We start from the raw sequence: 18,991 nt of genomic DNA, 5'->3' as shown, positions 1-18,991 counted from the left end.
TAGTCAAAGTAGAGGAATTTAAGATAAATGTTTAAAAAAGTTTCTGTAAAAACTTAATTCTCATCTCAAATTGTTGTGCAATTATTCAAACCATACTTTAAGTCTTTAGTTAGGCTGTTATCAACAAGTGTAAATTACTAATTCGAGAAAAACGTTCAGCTATATTTTGATTAATTGGACAACAATTGTAATCACAAGTATTATTAATTTTTCAAAAATTAAAAAAGAATTACAAACAATTTTATGATAATAAATTTAGTCACATGGTTATAATTTACAGTTTTGTTAAAAAGATTCAAGTTCAATAACGTTTTTGTAAAAAACTTAATAATGAGTTATTGTTTGTGGCTAAAAAATAACATACGCAATGAATAGAATGTAAATCAAATTTAATCAGTTGTTCGTGACATTTTCAAGTAATGTATAGTTTTACCTTGTATTGTATGTATTTGAAAAATAGAAACAGTTTTCTCAGTTTGTTTAACCATGCATGAACTAAAAATAATATTTTTCCACTTTAACAAAAGAAAATTGAATGCAAGTCTTTTTATAATTTTGCAACAAGTTGCATAACAGCTGCAAGATTCTATGGGTTGCTTTTTAGTAATTCACTGATCAACTATGTAAATTGCAATTCATGACCTTTATTACTTGTTTTACATCAAGTTTTTTCAAAATGTTGCAAATCAACGCAGCCAGTAGTTATTCATTTTTTGAAAATTATAACTTATGTATTAAATAGACGAAAAGTTTTTTTTATTAAAGCCAAGTGTAAAGCAGCCTCTGTACTACAATTTTTTAAACTTTATTGTTTGCATCAAATACTTTAAGTAATTATTGAGTTCGGAGAAACTATGTATATTAGGTTTTTATGTAGATAAAACTGAAATGAAAATTGTTCTTAAAGTAGCTTAACAAACAACAATTTTTACAGTAAATTTTACTAGATACAGAAAAAAACAACGTGATAAATACAATACATGATTTCTAAAAACGTTATGACTTCATAAAAGTTAAAAACTATAAGCTAAAAAAATAAATGCTAAATAAATTCCTTTGAATAGATAACCTAAAGTCAGAACAAAAATATAATGTCTGTAGCTTATTTTGAACACTAAGGATTGTATCATACGTTATAACAACTAATAGCATAAAATCGTACGTAGAAACCCAGTTCTTGTTCAATTTTCTCAATCTCTGTTCAATATCCTCATCGCGTCCATTATCATGACCGGGGTTGCCAGGGAGAAAAACTTGTGCTTCATCGTGATAACCGTACCAAACGATTTGGTCTCGTTGTGGGAAAGCACCGCCAGGGAGTTCACCAGCTTCCCCTGCTCCACCTCCAGCCACATCTTGAGCGCGTTCAGCTTCGTCACCCCCTCCAACTCCACGTCGCTGAAGTCCTCCGGTCCCCACAACGCGCACTGCACGACCGATGCCGCTTGGTCGAGGGCCTTGAGGCTGGTCACCGACCGCTGCAGGTACTGGATGAAGTGCTTGATGGCGGCCGAGTACTTGGTACCGGGGACGACGACCCGTGCCCCCGCCGTCCTGGAGACCACCGCTCCCTTCTGCAATAATCTCTTGATCAACTGCGCCAACTGCTGGCAGTGACCCGAGTTCGAGTCCTTGAGTGCGGCGCCGTCGCATCTGGCCACGTGGGGAAGAATCTGAGGGGTCTGATCTTCCAAGGAGACGACTAATTGCTCGCTCGTGATTGGTGGAAGGTCAAACCCGTTCCGCATGACGTGCCGCATCCCGTTGATGAGCTGCAGGACGGTGAGGAGAATTTTCCGGTGGTACTCGGTCGGATCGCGCCCCTGGCGAGCGAACTCCTCTAAGTTTTCCTAAAATATTAAAGATTAGGTTATATTTTAAGTTAATAAATTATATCTAATGAAAAGTTCTTTACTACTGTTTTGTTTACAGCTTATTTTTCAGTTCGTCCAAATTTAAATATTTATTTTGTAATATTCCAAACTAGTTGTAACTGTTACTTTTGAAATATTAATGTAAAAAAGTCTTCGGAAACTAAAACTAATAGTAACATTATTAAAACAAGAAAATAAGTAACAAATTTTTATTATAAGATTGTATTACATTAAGATAAAATAAGTATATTGTTTTTTCAAATACAGTCGGCTAATAGCTTTAGTTAATCAAACCATAACTACGAATTTTTTTTGAAAGTTTGTAGTTAGAGTATAAGACATGCGGTTTTTATTTAGTGCTTCAAAAACTATATATAATTTGTATATATAAATATATAAATTGTTAAGTTAGTGCCAGTTTTCGTCTAGAAACTTTATACAAAAATACACTTTCAATTTAGCACTTTCACCGAACCTCCACATTCTCTGAAGGTCTTGTTGCTAAGACGACGCAAACGACGTCGGCGGCTCCCCCTCTCGAGGAGCGGGAAAGGAGGGACCTGGGGAGGCGACAGGAGAAATTGCTGCAAACTCCTCCGACGTTGGGGTGCGGAGGCAGTGACGTCACATTGGCCAGGTGAAGCTCCGTATCATCCTCCAATGCGCTCCTCTCGTATAGCTGTTTCGAAACAAATTAACTAAAAAAAAGTAATTGAATCTTGTATACAAGTGATTTAGGAACATAATGTTCAAGAAGACTGATAAAAGATCAACAAACATTGTTTACTTACGTTTCGTAGAGCTGTTGTTGTCTTGTTGAATAAATTGTAAACAAAAACTGCTATATAAGTGCATTAGTACATTTTTAAGAAGACTTATGAAAGATCAAAAAATTACTTCGATAACTTTATTCATCTACAAGAATTAACTTAAGTAAAAAAAATATATAGCTTGTCTGTGCTAATAAACACTAGTTAAATAAAAAATGTTTAAAAATCTTCAAAATTATGTTAAGCTTCAAACAAAGCTTTAAATTACTTTAGAAAAAACGGTCAATTTTATAATAAAACATTTTAATTTTTTTATATATATTTCTTTATCACTTGCACAAAGTTTGGTTATTTTGAACCAAAATTTAGTTAAATAGATTTTATTTGTTATAAGTGTGTGTGAAATTTCTTAGAAATGCGTTTGTGCATGCTAATTTGTTAACAAACAAAGTTTTAGGTCGCCTCAGTACAATAATTTTTTATCACACGCACATACAACGAATTATTCAATTATCTGCGCGTTTTAAATATTTACGCTAAGGAAAACTTCTACTAGTACATTCTTGCGTACTTATATCAGTTTTTTTATTTATCTCTTTTTTATTAAACTTCAACAGTATGCTTGTCTCTGCTAATAAACAAAAACTAACAAAACATGCTTTGTTTATTTCTAACTAAAATTATCTATCATAGTTTATCTGTCCACATACCACTTGAAAACTGTAAAATGTTAAAAAATTATATTTCAAAATATCTGGATCAACTTCATACAGAAAAAAAAAAGTTTTACACATATTTTTTAGTAGAGTTCATTGACTTATAGAACATATTGGATAAGTATGTAAAATTTTATCTAAAGCTTCTGAGAAACACATCGACTAATAGTTTTTTTTTAGTACACATGACTTCTGTTACTAAAGCTCTTCAAAATACACAGCACACAGTACTTAACTTCTTGAAAGTTTTTATCATAAACGAAATTATTAAAAGTCTAATTTACTAATTTTAACAGCTAGTTCCGTAATCTACTTTTTCACGACCCACCTGACAGGCCAGCTTGAACTTGTTGTTTCCGCTCGACACAGCCTCGTACACCACTCCCTTGCCGATCTTACACAGTGGCTGGTGGCTGGTGAGAGCGATATCCGACCAGGAGGTTATCAGGAAGCCTCCCACGGGAAGCTTGTTCTTCCACTCAGCTTGTCTTCGTTCAGTTATCTGTACAGTAGTTTAGATTATGTTTATAGATGTTTAAAAAAAATTATTTGTTAATTATTTTTAATCTTGTTATATGAATGAAAAGTTATATTGATAGAAAAACTACATTTAAGTTTTTGCAAAAAATGTTTAAGATTTCACAAGTGAAGATTATTAATTGTACTATAGACTTTTAGCTATTTTAAGACTTAAGTAAAGTTTATTTCTTTAAGAAAATTTATGAAAATTATGTTTCTTAACTACGCTTAAACTATGATTTAATTTAAACCCATAAAAACCTTTCTTAGAGTCAGAGCGTTCAATGAAGTGATCGTTTTGTAACTTTTTATTTGCGCTGCCGACAATGCCGTTTCTAAACTTTCTTTGTTCGGCACTTCGTTAGTACTAAAAAAAAACATCTCAATATGTTGGTAAAATTATTTCTGTACTTTTTATATTCAAGGATGTAACCAAAATAATAAGTACAATGAATTTTCTATTAAAACTATAAGGATGACTTCAATTAAAAGTTAACAGAATTTAGAAGTTTATCAAGCTATATGGATAAGTAGATTTCAAACAAAATAAAAATATAAAGAAGGAATTAATTTATTATATCTAGTAGTAGCCTTGACAGTTCGTGTTATGCCTTTTAGTCTGTATTTAAGTACAATAATAATAGTAATGATTTTTTTTTTGAGTTTAAGAGGTTAAATTTTGATTGTATCTAAAGTAAAACAAATTTCAAGATAGAAATTAGGTCCAACAGCTGGTTTTTATAGTAAAAACTAATCAGTAATGTAAACCGATTAAAAATTTTAAGAAACAGAAACAAACACTATTTTAGTTTCGTGTCGTATTAAACAATCGTTTTTTTATTACAAATTGAAAAATAACTACTTCTACAAATATGCATAAAAACTATAACCACAAAAATTAATAAAAATACATCTAGAAAAAGTACATCTTACTTAATACAAAAAGTTTTTAAGTAGAATTAAGTTTTTCTTTAATTTTCTAGAAAATAATTGTATAAAGCTATACTTGACCTTATTTGTCGTATAACAATTTGTTTTAAATTAAAATATTCTTTTCGAATTACAGGCATTGATAAACTTTTATAATTGATAGCTCTAAAATAGCTTAGAAAATAAAAACTTAACTTAAAGTATTATTGATTTCGCTTATTTATATCTTTCTTCAGATTCTTACAAGTCATATAATCAGTACTTTATATTATAGATATAATTAGTTTAACAAACTTAATCAAAAAAACTGTTTATTTACTTGTGTTTTACAAAGAAAATTCGATTAGTACTTTCAGAATTTTTTTTAAATCTTAAAATAATGTTTTAAAGTCTGAAAGTTTAGTTAGTATTCTACCTGATATATAACTAATTTGGATGAGTTAATAATTTATTTAATCAGTCAACCTATTCTAATTAAAAACTTTAATGTGAAAATTTTATGTGCTATATCTTTAAAAATTTATTGATCAAACTTATCAAAAATACCTTTTAGTAAAAAGTAACATTTAACTAACTTAAAAGTTTTTTTATTATTTGAATTATTATCATTTCTAAGCTCTGATCTTGTTTTGGGTTTAATTTGACTTTTTGCACAACATTTTATTGAAGGTTCTGACTTCCATTGTTTGCTCCGACTTTGATGCAAGGTTTCATTTATTGTCAGTAAACAATTTTCAGATGCATATCCACGCACAATAGATACTTTTCTTGAGCTTTTTGAGTTCTAAAGTTAAAAAGTTTTTAATTTTATAGTTCTACTCTACAAAAAAAAACTACTGCTTTATTTTTTATTCAAGTTCAGTTTAATTAATTTTACAAAAATATATTTTATAAGTAAGCAGTTAGTTTAAGGTAAACATTTTATCATATTTTTAAATTTATAATTAAAATAAAACGATTAACTTACGTTTCTAAGCAAGAAGCTGTCAAATTGATTTTTCGAAGTAGTACCTGTTTGAAGTGTATACAAATATTACAAATTTTATTAAAAAATTAGGTAGAAAAAGAGAGTTAAAATTTTAAAAATTACGGTTTTGAAGTAAAATATTAGAAAAACTGCGACTTAATTCAGAATAAGACAAACCTTTATTTGGTGACTTGGAAAAGTTTGTTGAACTGTTAGTACCAGTAAAACTTCTGAAAATTTTATGAACAAAGTGTTAATTTATGTAAAACACAATATGTTTTTTTTAACAATAAGTTATTTTAGAATACCAGTTTCTTTTATCTTCAACAAAATATTGATTAAATTTGTGCATTTTTCATTAGACAAGTTTTTTTAAAACTAAAACTTTAAGAATTGATTGTAATTTATATAAAAAAATTAAAAATCTCTAGCTAAGTTTGAGATATACGTGTAACGTATTAGAATAATAAGGATTGTAACTAAAGTTTAAAATGAAAAAATATCCTCTTTTTAAGACTTACATTTGTTGAATTGATTTAAATTAAACAAAAACACAAACTAAGAAATAATTTTTATTCCCAATAAACAACTTTGTATATAACAAGTTGTTAGTAATATAAACACCCTTTAGTAGTTAAGTAACAAAAAGTTTTACCAAAAAATGCCTAAACTATTCTTTTAAATAAGTTATGTTCATTAAAAAAAAAAGATTATTAAAATACTTTGAAAACTTTTTTTGTCGTGCTATTGCTTAAGGGCGTAAGTTTATACTACATTAAAATTTAAATTATCGTGAATTCAAATTTAGTTTAGCGTATCAGTTCAAACTTTAGCATGCTTATCGAAAATTTTTACGATAATGCCTCTAAACAATTTCTACTTAACACTGCAGAGTTTTAAAGAAAAAGTAATAGTTTTGCTGTAAAATTTTGTATGACCATATCATATGTATTGAATTAAAAAAATAGCTCGTAAATTATCTTTTGTAGCTTTTTTAGGCGCATTAAGAAAACATAGTAGCTTTTGTAATGCTTTTAAGAAAACATTAGATAATAACAAAACTGCTAGGTTTAAACTTGTTACATGTTATGTTATTTACATTGAATTATTTAAACTTTTTACTTTATTCATTTTTACCTTTTAGTGTTCTTTTGATATTTTTTGCCATTAGAAAAACTGTTTTGCTTTGTTTCAGTGGTTGTGTTTTTTTCGCTTGCTGACAAAACATCAGTTTTATTTTCTGAAATATAAATAGTTCTTCAAACTAGATTTTGAAACCAAAAACAAACATAAAAAAAACTTGCTTAAAGTTTTTATACTATTTAGTTTAAACTATGTACACACAAACTTTTGTAAACACTTTTTAAAAGACGTGCTACATTTATAAAAAACATTAAAGTTGGAGTAATTCAAAACCACATGCTTCAATTATACAAACTAGTACGAATTTTAACATTAAATAAAAATAATGATAATAAAAGCCATAAGATTATGAACTTATAAAGATTGCTTTGTTCGAGTGGTTTGTAAGCCGGCGAACCAGCCAAGCATAAATTATCAGTAACTTTTGCCCACAAAATTTCAACTACTAACTATCAGCTTGTTTAACTTGGAACACATTACTGTTATGATTAAGTATACAGTGTATTGTGTTGTTTACTATCTATTATGTTGTATTTATAAGAAGTTTAATGTAATAACTTTCTCTTCGTAGGCTTGTGTAAACATAAAAGCACATACTGCTTACACGTATACGTTTTAAAAAACAGAACTTTCTTTCAAAGTTTTTAAGTTTTTAAAGTTTACTTTTTAATCGTGCAACTAATTTGGTTTACAAGATTAATTACATTGAATATATAAACTTTAAGCTGAAATTCATAATAGCATTTTTCATTTCAATTGAAATTTTAACAAGTTTTATGTTCTATCTTTATATAACTTCTTCAAAATTTTCATTCAATTGAAATACATTTACAAATAAATATAATACTTTAACTTTGAAGTAGTATATTATTATTTACATACATTTAACTTTATTTATTTTAATTACGTAGCTTGGAAAAAGCAGTATGACCTCCAAATAAGCTTTAATTTTAGAGAGAATTTTATTTTAAAAGAACAAATTTAAAAATACAACAACAGTAATAATCAAAACTAGAAAAACAAACAGAGAAAAAATTTCAAAGCGAATATTTCATGAATTTTTCAACGTTTGTTTTGCAAACTACCTAACTTAAAACATTGATAATAGTCTTAGTCTGGTTAATAAGTGATTATATTAGTTTAGTACGATTTAACAAGTATTAGCATTCATAACATTTTATAAAGGAATAAGTATACAAAATTTGTTATAAGTACTTAAAATGCATTTAACAAACTTACAAACTTTTGAAAATTATTCAGAACTTATATAGATGTAGCATTGAAAAAAATCGTTACAGATTAATTATTACTACTTGTTTAAAAAATACTAAAAAAATGACTATTTATAAAAATTTAAAACAGATGTAAACTATTTTTGTTTTAAAAGTTTTTCTACTTCTAAAGAAATATTCTGTGTACAATGCATATGCGCACAATACGAGGATATAAATGTAATAACTTAAACTTTAATATAAAGTAGATTTGTGTTTTATATTTTACAAAGTTGAAAATGCACTATTGAGTTTTTTGTTTAAGGTAGAAGTAATACACAATGTTATTATAGTATATACAAGTTAAGGATATGTATCTTTTGAAGTAAAATATTATGAAGATAGTAAAATTACAAAGCCATTGTATCCTTATAAAGTTTATGTATATTACATGTATAGCTAATCAATATACATTTATTCATATTTTTTATACAAAAATAAGTAAATTTAGTTGTTGATTTTTTATAAATAAAAATATATAAGTATGAATTAGCTAAAATAAAATCAATTAAAGATAAAAAAAGAAAAATTACAGCATAATAAAAAGAAACAGAAGTTTCTATTATAATAATATATTTTTTTATAAATCTAAATACAGTTGATTAAATTACTATACACAAATATACTACTATATATAGTAAATGATCAGTTTTGAACTTTACATACAGACTATTAAAATTGTACAACAACTGTCGAAAACAGATCAATAAATAGACTTATTGTTTAATGAAAAGTATGTGCTTTTGTTCAATTTCATTATGAACAATTATTCAAATTAATGTTTTGATCAATTAGAAATTTAGATTAAAACTTACTGGTACTTTAGAACTTTGTACACATTTATTATTTATTACAGAGTAATAACTTTTATCTAGAAAAACTATTGTTTGTCAAAAGAAAAAGGAATGTTTAACTTCATAAAAACAACTTAATAAATTTTGTCATAACCCAAAAACAAATCATTAAGGTAAAAATAAATATTTTCAAATAAGTGTAATTAACAGTTATAAAAATATTTTTATATCAAACTTAAAAGTTAATTTTTAGCCTCAAAAGTTTTTAAATTGTCAAATAAGCACAGTTGTATTTGAAAGGTAAACTTTTTATTTAATTTGAAATGGGTTTACATTTGATTCTTGGTGTTTAATGGTAGTTTAAAATAAAAACATATATGGTCTGTTTATTTTAGTTGGTTCTTAAAAATAACTATCTAAAAGAATTATGGTGTTTTGATGATATTCAAAGCTACGAGTAAAGTTAAAAAACTATCATCGCAAGCTAAATAAAAAAAATTTAAAAGTTAATCTCCAATTTTGAATAAAGACATGGTTTATTCATTTAAAATACAGAATATTGTTTTGAGTTAGGTCTTTAATTTAATAGTCAAACATGATTTTTTAAAGACTATTTCCTAGTTTTATGCAGTATATTTGCTTAGCTAAGGTAGTTCAAATGTGGTTTACTGTATTTAAGGTTTTAATTAATTTATTTTTTAAAATATACACTTATTACTTTTATAAATACAAGTTATTAATCCATCAGTTTTAAAGCGCTCCAAAAAATTAAATATTTAAGTAATATCTAATACAATCTATATTTAAAACAAAAAAAACATTAAACCGAAGTAAATTAAATTTATCTGGTTCTTCAACTCAAACCTAAAAATTCGCTGAGTTGATTTACTATATTTAAAATCATTAATTAACATGGCTGATTACCTTGTTCTGTGCTCTCAGCTTCATCGTCAGTCGAGTCTCTCTTCTTCAGCAAGTTGCGGAAGAACCTCACCGGATTCCTGCCTCGTGATTGGTCCCTTCCGCCACGCTCCGACGATTTCGCGCGATCTCTCTTCCTCGAGCCGCTCCTGCTCCTCCTGAAAAACGATCCGCGGTTCGATCTTCCTCTCTCGAAATTGTCTTCTTTTCTATCTTCACTTGACGGCTTCTTGTTTTGTTTGTCGTCTTTTTGGAGTCTTTCGGAAGATTTGGACCTTCTGTAAGTTTTATATGTGATGAAGCGTAAGTAGTTAATAAAGATATATTAAAGTACATAACATAAGACTATCAATTAGTTTTTTCTGTCAGAGTTTATCAATCTTAAACACTTGTTGTTTACTGGTAATGAAAATATAAAACAAAATAAGATTGCATAATTTTTTTGAAATAGCAAGTCTTTTGCAAAGTTTAGAGTTTACTATGAAATTACTATGCAAAATGATTCAGCACCGTTAGTGAAGTTAATACAAAGTTTCACTAATTGATTGGAAAAACAAATAGTTTAAGGATTACCAAAAACTAAATAACTTAAAATATAATATAAAGTACAAAAAGATAAAAAAAGGTAGAAACATGATTTTTTTGTTATAAAACTATACTCTAAGGTATTTTGTTAAATTTTCCAACTGTTGCAACTTTTTTTGTAATACCCTTATAAGAACAACTGTGTGTATGGTTTTTCCTAGACTATCAAATGTTAACTTTAAAAAGTAAATGACCAAATAAAGATTTGTTTACAGTTACAAGTTTTAAAATTTCGAAATAAATTAAGATTTTTTTTGTAAGTGAAACAACTAAAAAAGTAGAAATTAAAAATTTTAAACTTTCCAACATAAAAGGTGTTAGTTAGGCTTAAACAGCTTTAAAGTTTTATTTTTGCAAAAATTTATTCATTTCATCACGTAAAAAAATGAATTTTAAAGTAGGTAATTTATAAGATTTAAAATAGTTTACTTGTAATTTATCTAACGTGAGGAATAAAAAAATGTTAAGGATTTTAATTGAGCAAAGCAAAACAAAATTTATATTAATCGGTATAACTTTTTTCGAAAAATACAATTCATACATTGAATTACTTTTACCATGAAAGTTTTAGTTCTTACTTGATCGATTTACTAAACTGAAACTGTTATTTTTGTGTTTCAAAACTTAAAACTTAACTTAAATTTGTATATTTTGTAAACGTTGCCTAAACTAACGAACAAAAGTGTTCTGTATTTAAAATGAAGTCACTGAAAAGTAAAAGAAGTTAAAAAGTTAAACTAACAAAGATTTTTTATCATCGCTGTTTGACAAGGGCCGGTCCTGAGACTTGGACCGCATCCAGCTCAGACTTGATCTTTTCTTGCTCTTATCGTTTTTGCCGTCCGCTTCGAAATCTCCGCTTTTGCTCCTCCTGAAAGACTTGCTCCGCCCCTTCCTGTCAACCAGACGCTGAGATGCGCTTCTTTGGAACTCTCTCGGTTTTTCATCAGCATATTTGTGCTGCACGGTTTCTGATTGATCTTCATTTCGATCCGTCGGAGAACTAAATTAAAAAAAAAAAATACTTTAAAACTTACGATGATCAAACAAACAAAACTTACTTTTCACAGTTGTTTTTTGTCAAGAGTTTACTTTGCAACGCGTGTTCATTTTGTGGGGAGTCTACCTTTCTATGTGTTTTTTCTTTCGGTGGTGTCTTTGATCTTTTGATGCTACCTCCTGGCGACTTTGATCTTTTCAGAAGAGACCTCTTTCTCCTCAAACTCGGCGACATGAACTTGTTTTCAGAGTTCCCGCTTAAAAACTTCCGCAGCTGCGTGCCCAAAGACATTGAGTTCTGATCCGAGCTCTTATGGTGCCGGTCTTTGTGGTGCGAGGATCGCGAAACGGCGGAATTCGTGCTCGTGATCGATGAAGACAGCGAGGAGGAGCTCCCCGTTCTTTTTACCGAATCGTCGTGACTGTGCTTCCTCGTCAAACGCTCGGACGTGACGGAGCAGTTTTCAAAAGCTTCTTCGCTCTTGTTCATCTTGTCGAGGTCTACTTCTTCGTACGGATGCTCGTCCTCGACGCTCTTCATCACTTGCTGCGCTTTCCTGTTCTCGTTGGAAAAGTCTGACAACGAAGAGGTGACGGAGCACTGCCTGCTCACGTGACTCGCCGACTTCACCTCGAACTCCCGGTTGTCGGAGTAGCTCGTGGAGATGTCGCTCGACGAGGGCGAGCTCTGGATGCGGTGCTTCCCCTCTTCCGGGGTTCTGGGCGCCCCGTTGCTACGCTTCATGTTGTTGCTGTGGCGGTCCAGGGTGGTCACGGCTGAGCTGTGCCTGGCCAAGCGTGACGCGGTGACTTTCGATATCTCGCTGGGTGGCGCATCGGAGGAAGTTTCTTTCAAGCTTTTGGATCTGGTGATCGTCGCTCCGTTTGAAGTTGGGCTGTTTGCTGAATGTTGTAAATAGTTATGTGTCGATAAAATGTTTTAATGAAAAAAATATTTAGATTTTGAGTTATGCTTGTTTTGTTATTTGTTAACATGTTTTCACTATATTATAATACCAGTTGTAGACTATTATGTAATAGTATTTTTTAATATAGTTGAGGCAGTTTGTGTTTGTAAGTATATAAAACTGAAATAATAACTAACTACTTAAAATAAGTTTAGAAAAACCTTACAAAGACATAAAATAAAAATTTATAGCTATAAAATACACAGTGTAATAAAAATAAGTTTTATCATTAATCATTTTCAAAATGAATATTTTAGGTGTTTTTGTCAGTATAAATTTAAGACTTCAAACTATACATAATATAGTGCGGTTTAACAAGTTCAAAGCTAAGAAAATCTGGAATGATTTATCACTTTAACCTGTTTTTAATAAATAATTTGAATTGATTAACTACTTTTCTGACACCTGTTTTTTTTATCAAAAAGTCTTATGTAAAAGTTAAAAAAACATTAGTGAAAGACAATGCTTTTAAAAGATTTAAATTTTATTCGGACCTTTATTTTAATTTGAACAAGAAAATATAAATTTATTTGAGTCAAACAACTGTTTACGATTATAAAAAGTTTTTATTAAATTCACTTAAGTTCAGCTTAACTAACTTGAACAAAATCAATAGTATTAAGCTGTAGTGTTATCTTAGAACAAAAATAATATTATAAAACTTTCAGATTTGTTAATGAAAATAAAAGAACTAGCCTTTAAAATATACATTAAAACTTCTAACAAAGTGACACACTCTTTAAATGTAACTTTTAAATACAAAGTTTATAAAAAATGCTTGTAGCTTTTACAAGTTTAAATTTTTGTTTAAATAAATATATTAACCACGACGTAAAATATTTAAAAAATTTACAGTGTATTTATAAACATGAATTACAGAAAACTCTTTAGTAAAACCAAAACAGGACAAACTTTTGATAGCTTTTCTTGTAAATTTTTCCTTTCATTGCTACTTTCCAAAAAAGTAGTTTAAAGCTTAGAATGTTTTGAACATGTGCTTTTTTATCAAAAACATATCTATACCAAACTAGTTTGTTGTCCATAAACAATATTAAAAAGTTTTGTTAAAACGAAGTTTAAAACTTTTAAAAACTTTTTTTTGTTATAAAAAACACTTAAATAAAGTATGTTTTAATAGTGTTTTTGATAAATTAAAGTATTATTTTTGAATTAATTGTAATTAAAGAAAAATTGTTGAATGCTATAGAACAAAGTGTGAATAAAAACTTTAGGGATTAAAAACTGTAAAATTTTAATAGCTTAAAAACTTAAAAATTAGTTAACATATACAAATAGTTCAGTGATACACGTATTAGGGTTAAACGTTTAGAATTTTTTTTCAAAACAGTTTAAATAGTAAACTGCTAGCCCTTACAAAATTAATCGTATTTTAGTAGTTGTTTCTGTAGCATATTTATTTTGAAAACTAGCATTTTGATGTATTTTTCAAATTTTAATATAGTTTTGACAAGAAGATATCTGTAAACAACAAACTATGTTTTATATAGCTGAAAAACAAGAAAAACTTCAAGAATAAGTAGTAACTTAGTGTGTTTTTGTTCATTTTAAGTCAAATAAATAAAGTTTTTACTGTAAATATTTATAGCTTAGATTAAAAAAATGTTGTTCTCTTTAAAGTTTTGAAAAATCTAATAAAGTTTAAAAAGCTGTTAACAACAAGCAGTATCACTAAAAAAGACATATAAGCTTTAAAACATACTTTTAACAAACCGAACTAACCTGCATATTTTTCTAAATTGTCGTAGCCAACTTGGTCTTCGTGAAAAGTGCTGACACTGTGGTTCTTTTTAATCTTGTTCCTCCTTATAGTCTTGTTCCATTCACTCGGTGAGCCGTTTTTTATTTGCAACGGGAAGCTGGGCAATTCTAATTCGTCTGAGTTGCTTGAAGTTTTCGATTGTTTGTTGCGTTTCAGAGTGGTGTTGAACTCATGAACTGACGAAAGAATCGATCTTGGAGTCAACTCTTCTGTGAATTTTGGTGCCTCCTCCTTAAAAACTTGCTCAAACTTGGTCAGGTCTACCATTCCGTACGGAGCAACGTCTGGTACTTTTTGGTTTTCTATCAAACTGTTTTCTACTTTCGGTTTTTCACTAGAAATTGTATTTATTGCCATACTTTGGTCTGGTTTATTCTGTTGTTTTGATTCTTCTGTTTGTTTTACTTTTTTCTTACTTAATACAAGATCGTTTGCTTTCTCATTAAACGAAACTTTTTTAACTCTGGTGTGTTGAAGTGGCTTTGAAGTATCATTTTTAACTAGTGTTTTGCTTATAACTTTTTCGTCGACACAAAGGTCTTGCTCACCGTTAACAATGAATTCTTTTATAATATTCTCGTTGGCTTGTGAAAAATCTCTACTCAAAGACGATATTGTACTCGATGAGCTGTCAAAAACAGAATCTTCTTCCAAAATTGGAGCTAATGGCTCATCTACTAATGACCTGGATCTAAACGAATCATTGCTTATAGGTTCTGGGTTTGGAGATTTCAAAGTTTGGTTTTCTTTTGTAACTTCGTTATTGTTTGATAATAAACCATTTTCTTTAGGCTCAGCAGATTCGATTTTGACTAAAGCGTTATTATTTTCTTTATGAACTTTTTCAACCGTCTTGCCTTTGTCAGCCTTTATTTTTTCTTCAGGCTGCTTAAGTGAAGATTTTAAAAACTGCTCTTCTCTTTTGTTTGGTTCCGTGTTGTAAGTTACTTTCGGGTATTCACCTGAAGAATTTCTTTTCAACTTGTGTTGTTTTGGCGGTAGTTTAGGAGGGTTTTGACCTGTATTTTTTACCAACACATGATTGTTATTGTTCTTTTCCAAACTAAAGTTTCCATTTTTAGAAGAACCACCATTCAGCGCGTGGCTTGCAGCAGTAGATTTGTTGCTGTGAAGTTGAACTTTTTCAGGCGAGCGTTCGTCACTCGTTGATTTCTGTTTTGTTTTCAGCGGTATGGGTGGAAGGTACGGTTGTTGTTGTTGCAGGCTCGCAGCCGTCACGCCTGACTGGTTTCGAGGAACGCGCTTCTCCGTCACACTCGAGTGATTTTGCGTTTTAATGCAGCTCTGCATGTTCGGACGATTTTCTGTTGAATCGGCTTGAGACGAAAACGCTTGAGGGGGCAGCGGGATGTGCTTGAACCATTCCTCCTCGCTTTCTGCGTTGGTCTTGTTCGAAGGAAAAGTCTGCTGGTCTTGCTGTACTGAAATTGCTTGAGCGCAGCCGTTTATGTTATCTAGACTTTTCATTTCCATGATGTCTTTAAACAACTTTTGCGTCACCTGACTCGCAATGGAGGAGTTTTCCATTTCAGCGTAAGGCTCCAGGTTTGAATCGATCGTAAATTTAGCTAAAGTTTTGTTGCACACTTCTTTGATAGCTGCAAAGTTTTCGTCTTTCAAAGTACCTGTGTTCTGACAAATGTTGTTTTGAAACGAAAGAAACTTTTTTTGCTTGCTCTTATCTCCTTGCAATCTGCTGTCACTCCTACTTCTTTCTTCGTGACAAAAAACACTCGCAACCGGTTTGACCGTGGGCTGGCCGCGAGACGAGCTCCAAAACGGTTTTGGACCTAAAATCAAAGGCTTTTTGCGATCGAAAACAATATTCTTTCTGCCCAGTTGTAACAAATCCTCGCCTTTGTAACCTGCGCTTTCTTCTGTTTTGTTTGTATCGCGCAGCGTTTCTGTTTTGTTATCTTTAGTGCTGCGGGTGTGCGTCGTTTCGTGTTCTTTTTCTCGCCGCTGGTGCCTTCCTTTTTCCTTTTCTCTGATTTTATCTCCGTCCAGAGCCGCTCCGCTTTCGTCGTAATCCGGCGCGCAGCTTGCTATTTTGTTCGAAACGAGCTCGTCGCCCGCCAGCAAATTGTTTTCCTCCGCCGTTGCACTTCTCCGGTGCAAGTACATATCAAGCGATGCTTTATTTTTATTGAATGAAATACGCTGTCACTTCTGGCTGCTGCAGCTCAAGCTTTTTGTGATTGTGACGTAGTAGAGCAAGTTGTTGTGATTATGACGTAGCAATGCAAGCTTTCGTTTCCAGACATTTATGTTAGAAACTAAGAGTTCACTTGGATATTAGCAACCCGTTCTTTTAAAAGCAGCACTTTTCTTTTACTAAATTGAAATCTGTAGTAGCAATAGAATTAAACTTGAAACCAGTTTTTTAACAACTTTAATGTCAATATTACAATTAATTATGTTATTTAGGTAGTTTTTTTTATGTTTAAAGTGAAAATGACCTTTAGGACGGCTGAGTGTATGAGTTTATCAGCTTACACTTAACAAAAATAGTTATTAATCAACGAGAAAAAAAATCTTTGTAATATAATAATTTTTTACGAGTAAGCTAGTATTTTAGTATATTAACTTGTAGAACAAGTTTTTAGATATTTAAACTTTAAGTTTAAGCACGTAAACGGTTAGTATATTATTTTACAGTGATTAAAACGTAATAAAATTTAATTTTAAAGTTTATTGTATGTAAATTATATAATAAAAAATTTGCTTATTAATGCGTTTTTATAAGCTGTATAGGTTATATTAACTTGGTCTTATGATCGTGACAAGAGTTCTAGTAAACATATTGTAGTGAATTAGTTTTATTAAAACTGTAAATATAGAATTATGCGCTTTTATAAAACGTTCGAAGTATTTTTAAACTTTTCAATATTAAAACTTATTAGGTTTAGAAATTTATTAAATAAAAAGCAAACTTTTAACATCGTAATTAAGTAAATAATTCACTTTCCAAACTGCAAATAAAGTGTTTTATAAAACAATAGAAACAATTTTTTTTAACTCGATTGTCCTTCAAAACAATATAAAACTTGTAAACAAAAAAATCGACAATAAGATAAACAAAAACTAACACAGAATGTACGAGTCTAAAAAATTTGATTTTTTTTTTAAGTTATGTAATTGTTTTGACTTAAAAATTTTTTACTTAGTAGAACTTTTTACCTTGTAAAGTAATATAATTTTAAATTTTAGAAATAGGATTTTTTTGAACGTGAACTTTTTAGTATACCAAGACATTAATATTTTGATAAAAAAAAGTTGTTTTGCTGATAATTTTCTTTCTGTCAGATATGTTTTAAAAACTTTATGCACTGTGCATAAGTTTGTGTTCTATCAATGTACAGGATTTTTTCATTCAAAACGTTTGTAGATAAACAGAGGTAAATAAACTAAATACACAATTTTTTTTTTCATTTTTAGTTCTTTAAGTATGTTTATTCAAATACTTGTGGCTATTGATAAAAAAACCAAATGTTATTCCAAGCATATGTTTAAACATCAAAAAAATTTGGTTTTACGAAAATGCTATTTAAAAATAAGTTTACCTAAAAAAACTAAACCAGTGAGCATGAAGAGAAAATTTTTATTGTTTTCAGACTTTACAATCAACAAAACTATAAATCTGGCTTTTTTTTATAGTGCTCTTACATACATATTTCTAAAATGTACTTCTAATCTAAAAAAGTCTACAAGTGTACATGTTTTGTTTATGGTGTTTGTGAAGACTTTTTTCAAATAAATATGCCATAAAGAAAAAAAAAAACTAAAACAATGTATCGCTACAAAAATTCAAACCAACAACCTTAACCAAATAAACAAAAGCAGCAAACTTTCAGTACTGCATGCGACTTGGCTGCGCGGCAAGTATAAAAAACTTGAACAATAGCAAAAAAAAAAGAGAAATCTGGGGAGAAAAACAAAAATAGAACACTTTTCAAACAGAGATTAAGTTTACCTTTGCGGCGAAAGACGAGTCATACCATAATTTTCAGTCGCTGCAAGGTTTAATTTGATTCTTTGCAGATAAACGCGCTGTCCATTACCTTATTACGAAGTCGTCAACGTTGAATTACCGAGCTGTCAAATAAAAAGATACCCAGAGATTAAAGAAACTCGATATTCGAAATTAAGTCGTAAAAAAACGTTTTCGTATTTGGAATTCGGTTTTATTTGCACATGCGCTGATATTTAGTCAGTAACTTTTTTTTAAGCTAATTAAACATCATGGAGCCTTTTGTTTGGATAGAGGACTGAAGCTTTACAATAAAACTTTGTTTTAGTTTTGTCATCAATAATCATTCAAACAATTATAATTGAGATTTATTTAAATGGTTTATGTAAAACTATTTAAAAAAAGCTTAATGTTTTAAAACAATATGTATCTATTAGAATTCCTTAAGATAAAGAACAATTAGGCATAAATACCAAGAATAAAAGTAATGATAATTTATATTTGAATTAGTGTTTAAAACTAAAAAAATACAACTGCACCTGTAATTCAAAAGACGTTTGTAAAACTGTGTACTTTTAAATTGATTTCAACTAAATCATAAATTTTTGTATTATTTTTTATATTATCTAGTACTCTAAGCCACTAAGTTTTCAAATAAAGTCGAAAAAACCAAAGTTTTGCAAGCCCTATAACATTACAAACATGGGGCAAAACTGGACGAAAACTATATATTTTTTGTTGTATTTAGTTTACAACTTATTTT

General features: G+C 29.4%; 1 protein-coding gene across 1 annotated transcript; it reads right to left on the bottom strand.

Annotated features, from left to right (window-relative positions):
- Nucleotides 1–1,140: 1,140 nt before the first annotated feature.
- Nucleotides 1,141–16,382, bottom strand: LOC145841542 (uncharacterized). The gene is made up of 12 exons (XM_082948899.1): nt 14,198–16,382; nt 11,552–12,392; nt 11,233–11,493; nt 9,909–10,183; nt 6,914–7,016; nt 5,954–6,006; nt 5,777–5,820; nt 5,385–5,593; nt 4,141–4,246; nt 3,689–3,862; nt 2,350–2,553; nt 1,141–1,850 (listed from the first exon to the last, which is right to left on the bottom strand). The coding sequence occupies exons 1-12, from the start codon at nt 16,380–16,382 to the stop codon at nt 1,191–1,193; spliced, it is 5,115 nt and encodes a 1,704-aa protein (XP_082805025.1). The 3' UTR covers nt 1,141–1,190.
- Between the last annotated feature and the right edge of the window lie 2,609 nt (nt 16,383–18,991).

This window comes from Thalia democratica, chromosome 7, assembly GCF_965202585.1.
Source record: "Thalia democratica chromosome 7, ktThaDemo2.hap1.1, whole genome shotgun sequence".
In the NCBI taxonomy this organism is placed as follows: domain Eukaryota; kingdom Metazoa; phylum Chordata; class Thaliacea; order Salpida; family Salpidae; genus Thalia; species Thalia democratica.
Note: the sequence above shows the minus strand (reverse complement) of the source record. Positions and strands in the feature narration are given on the sequence as shown.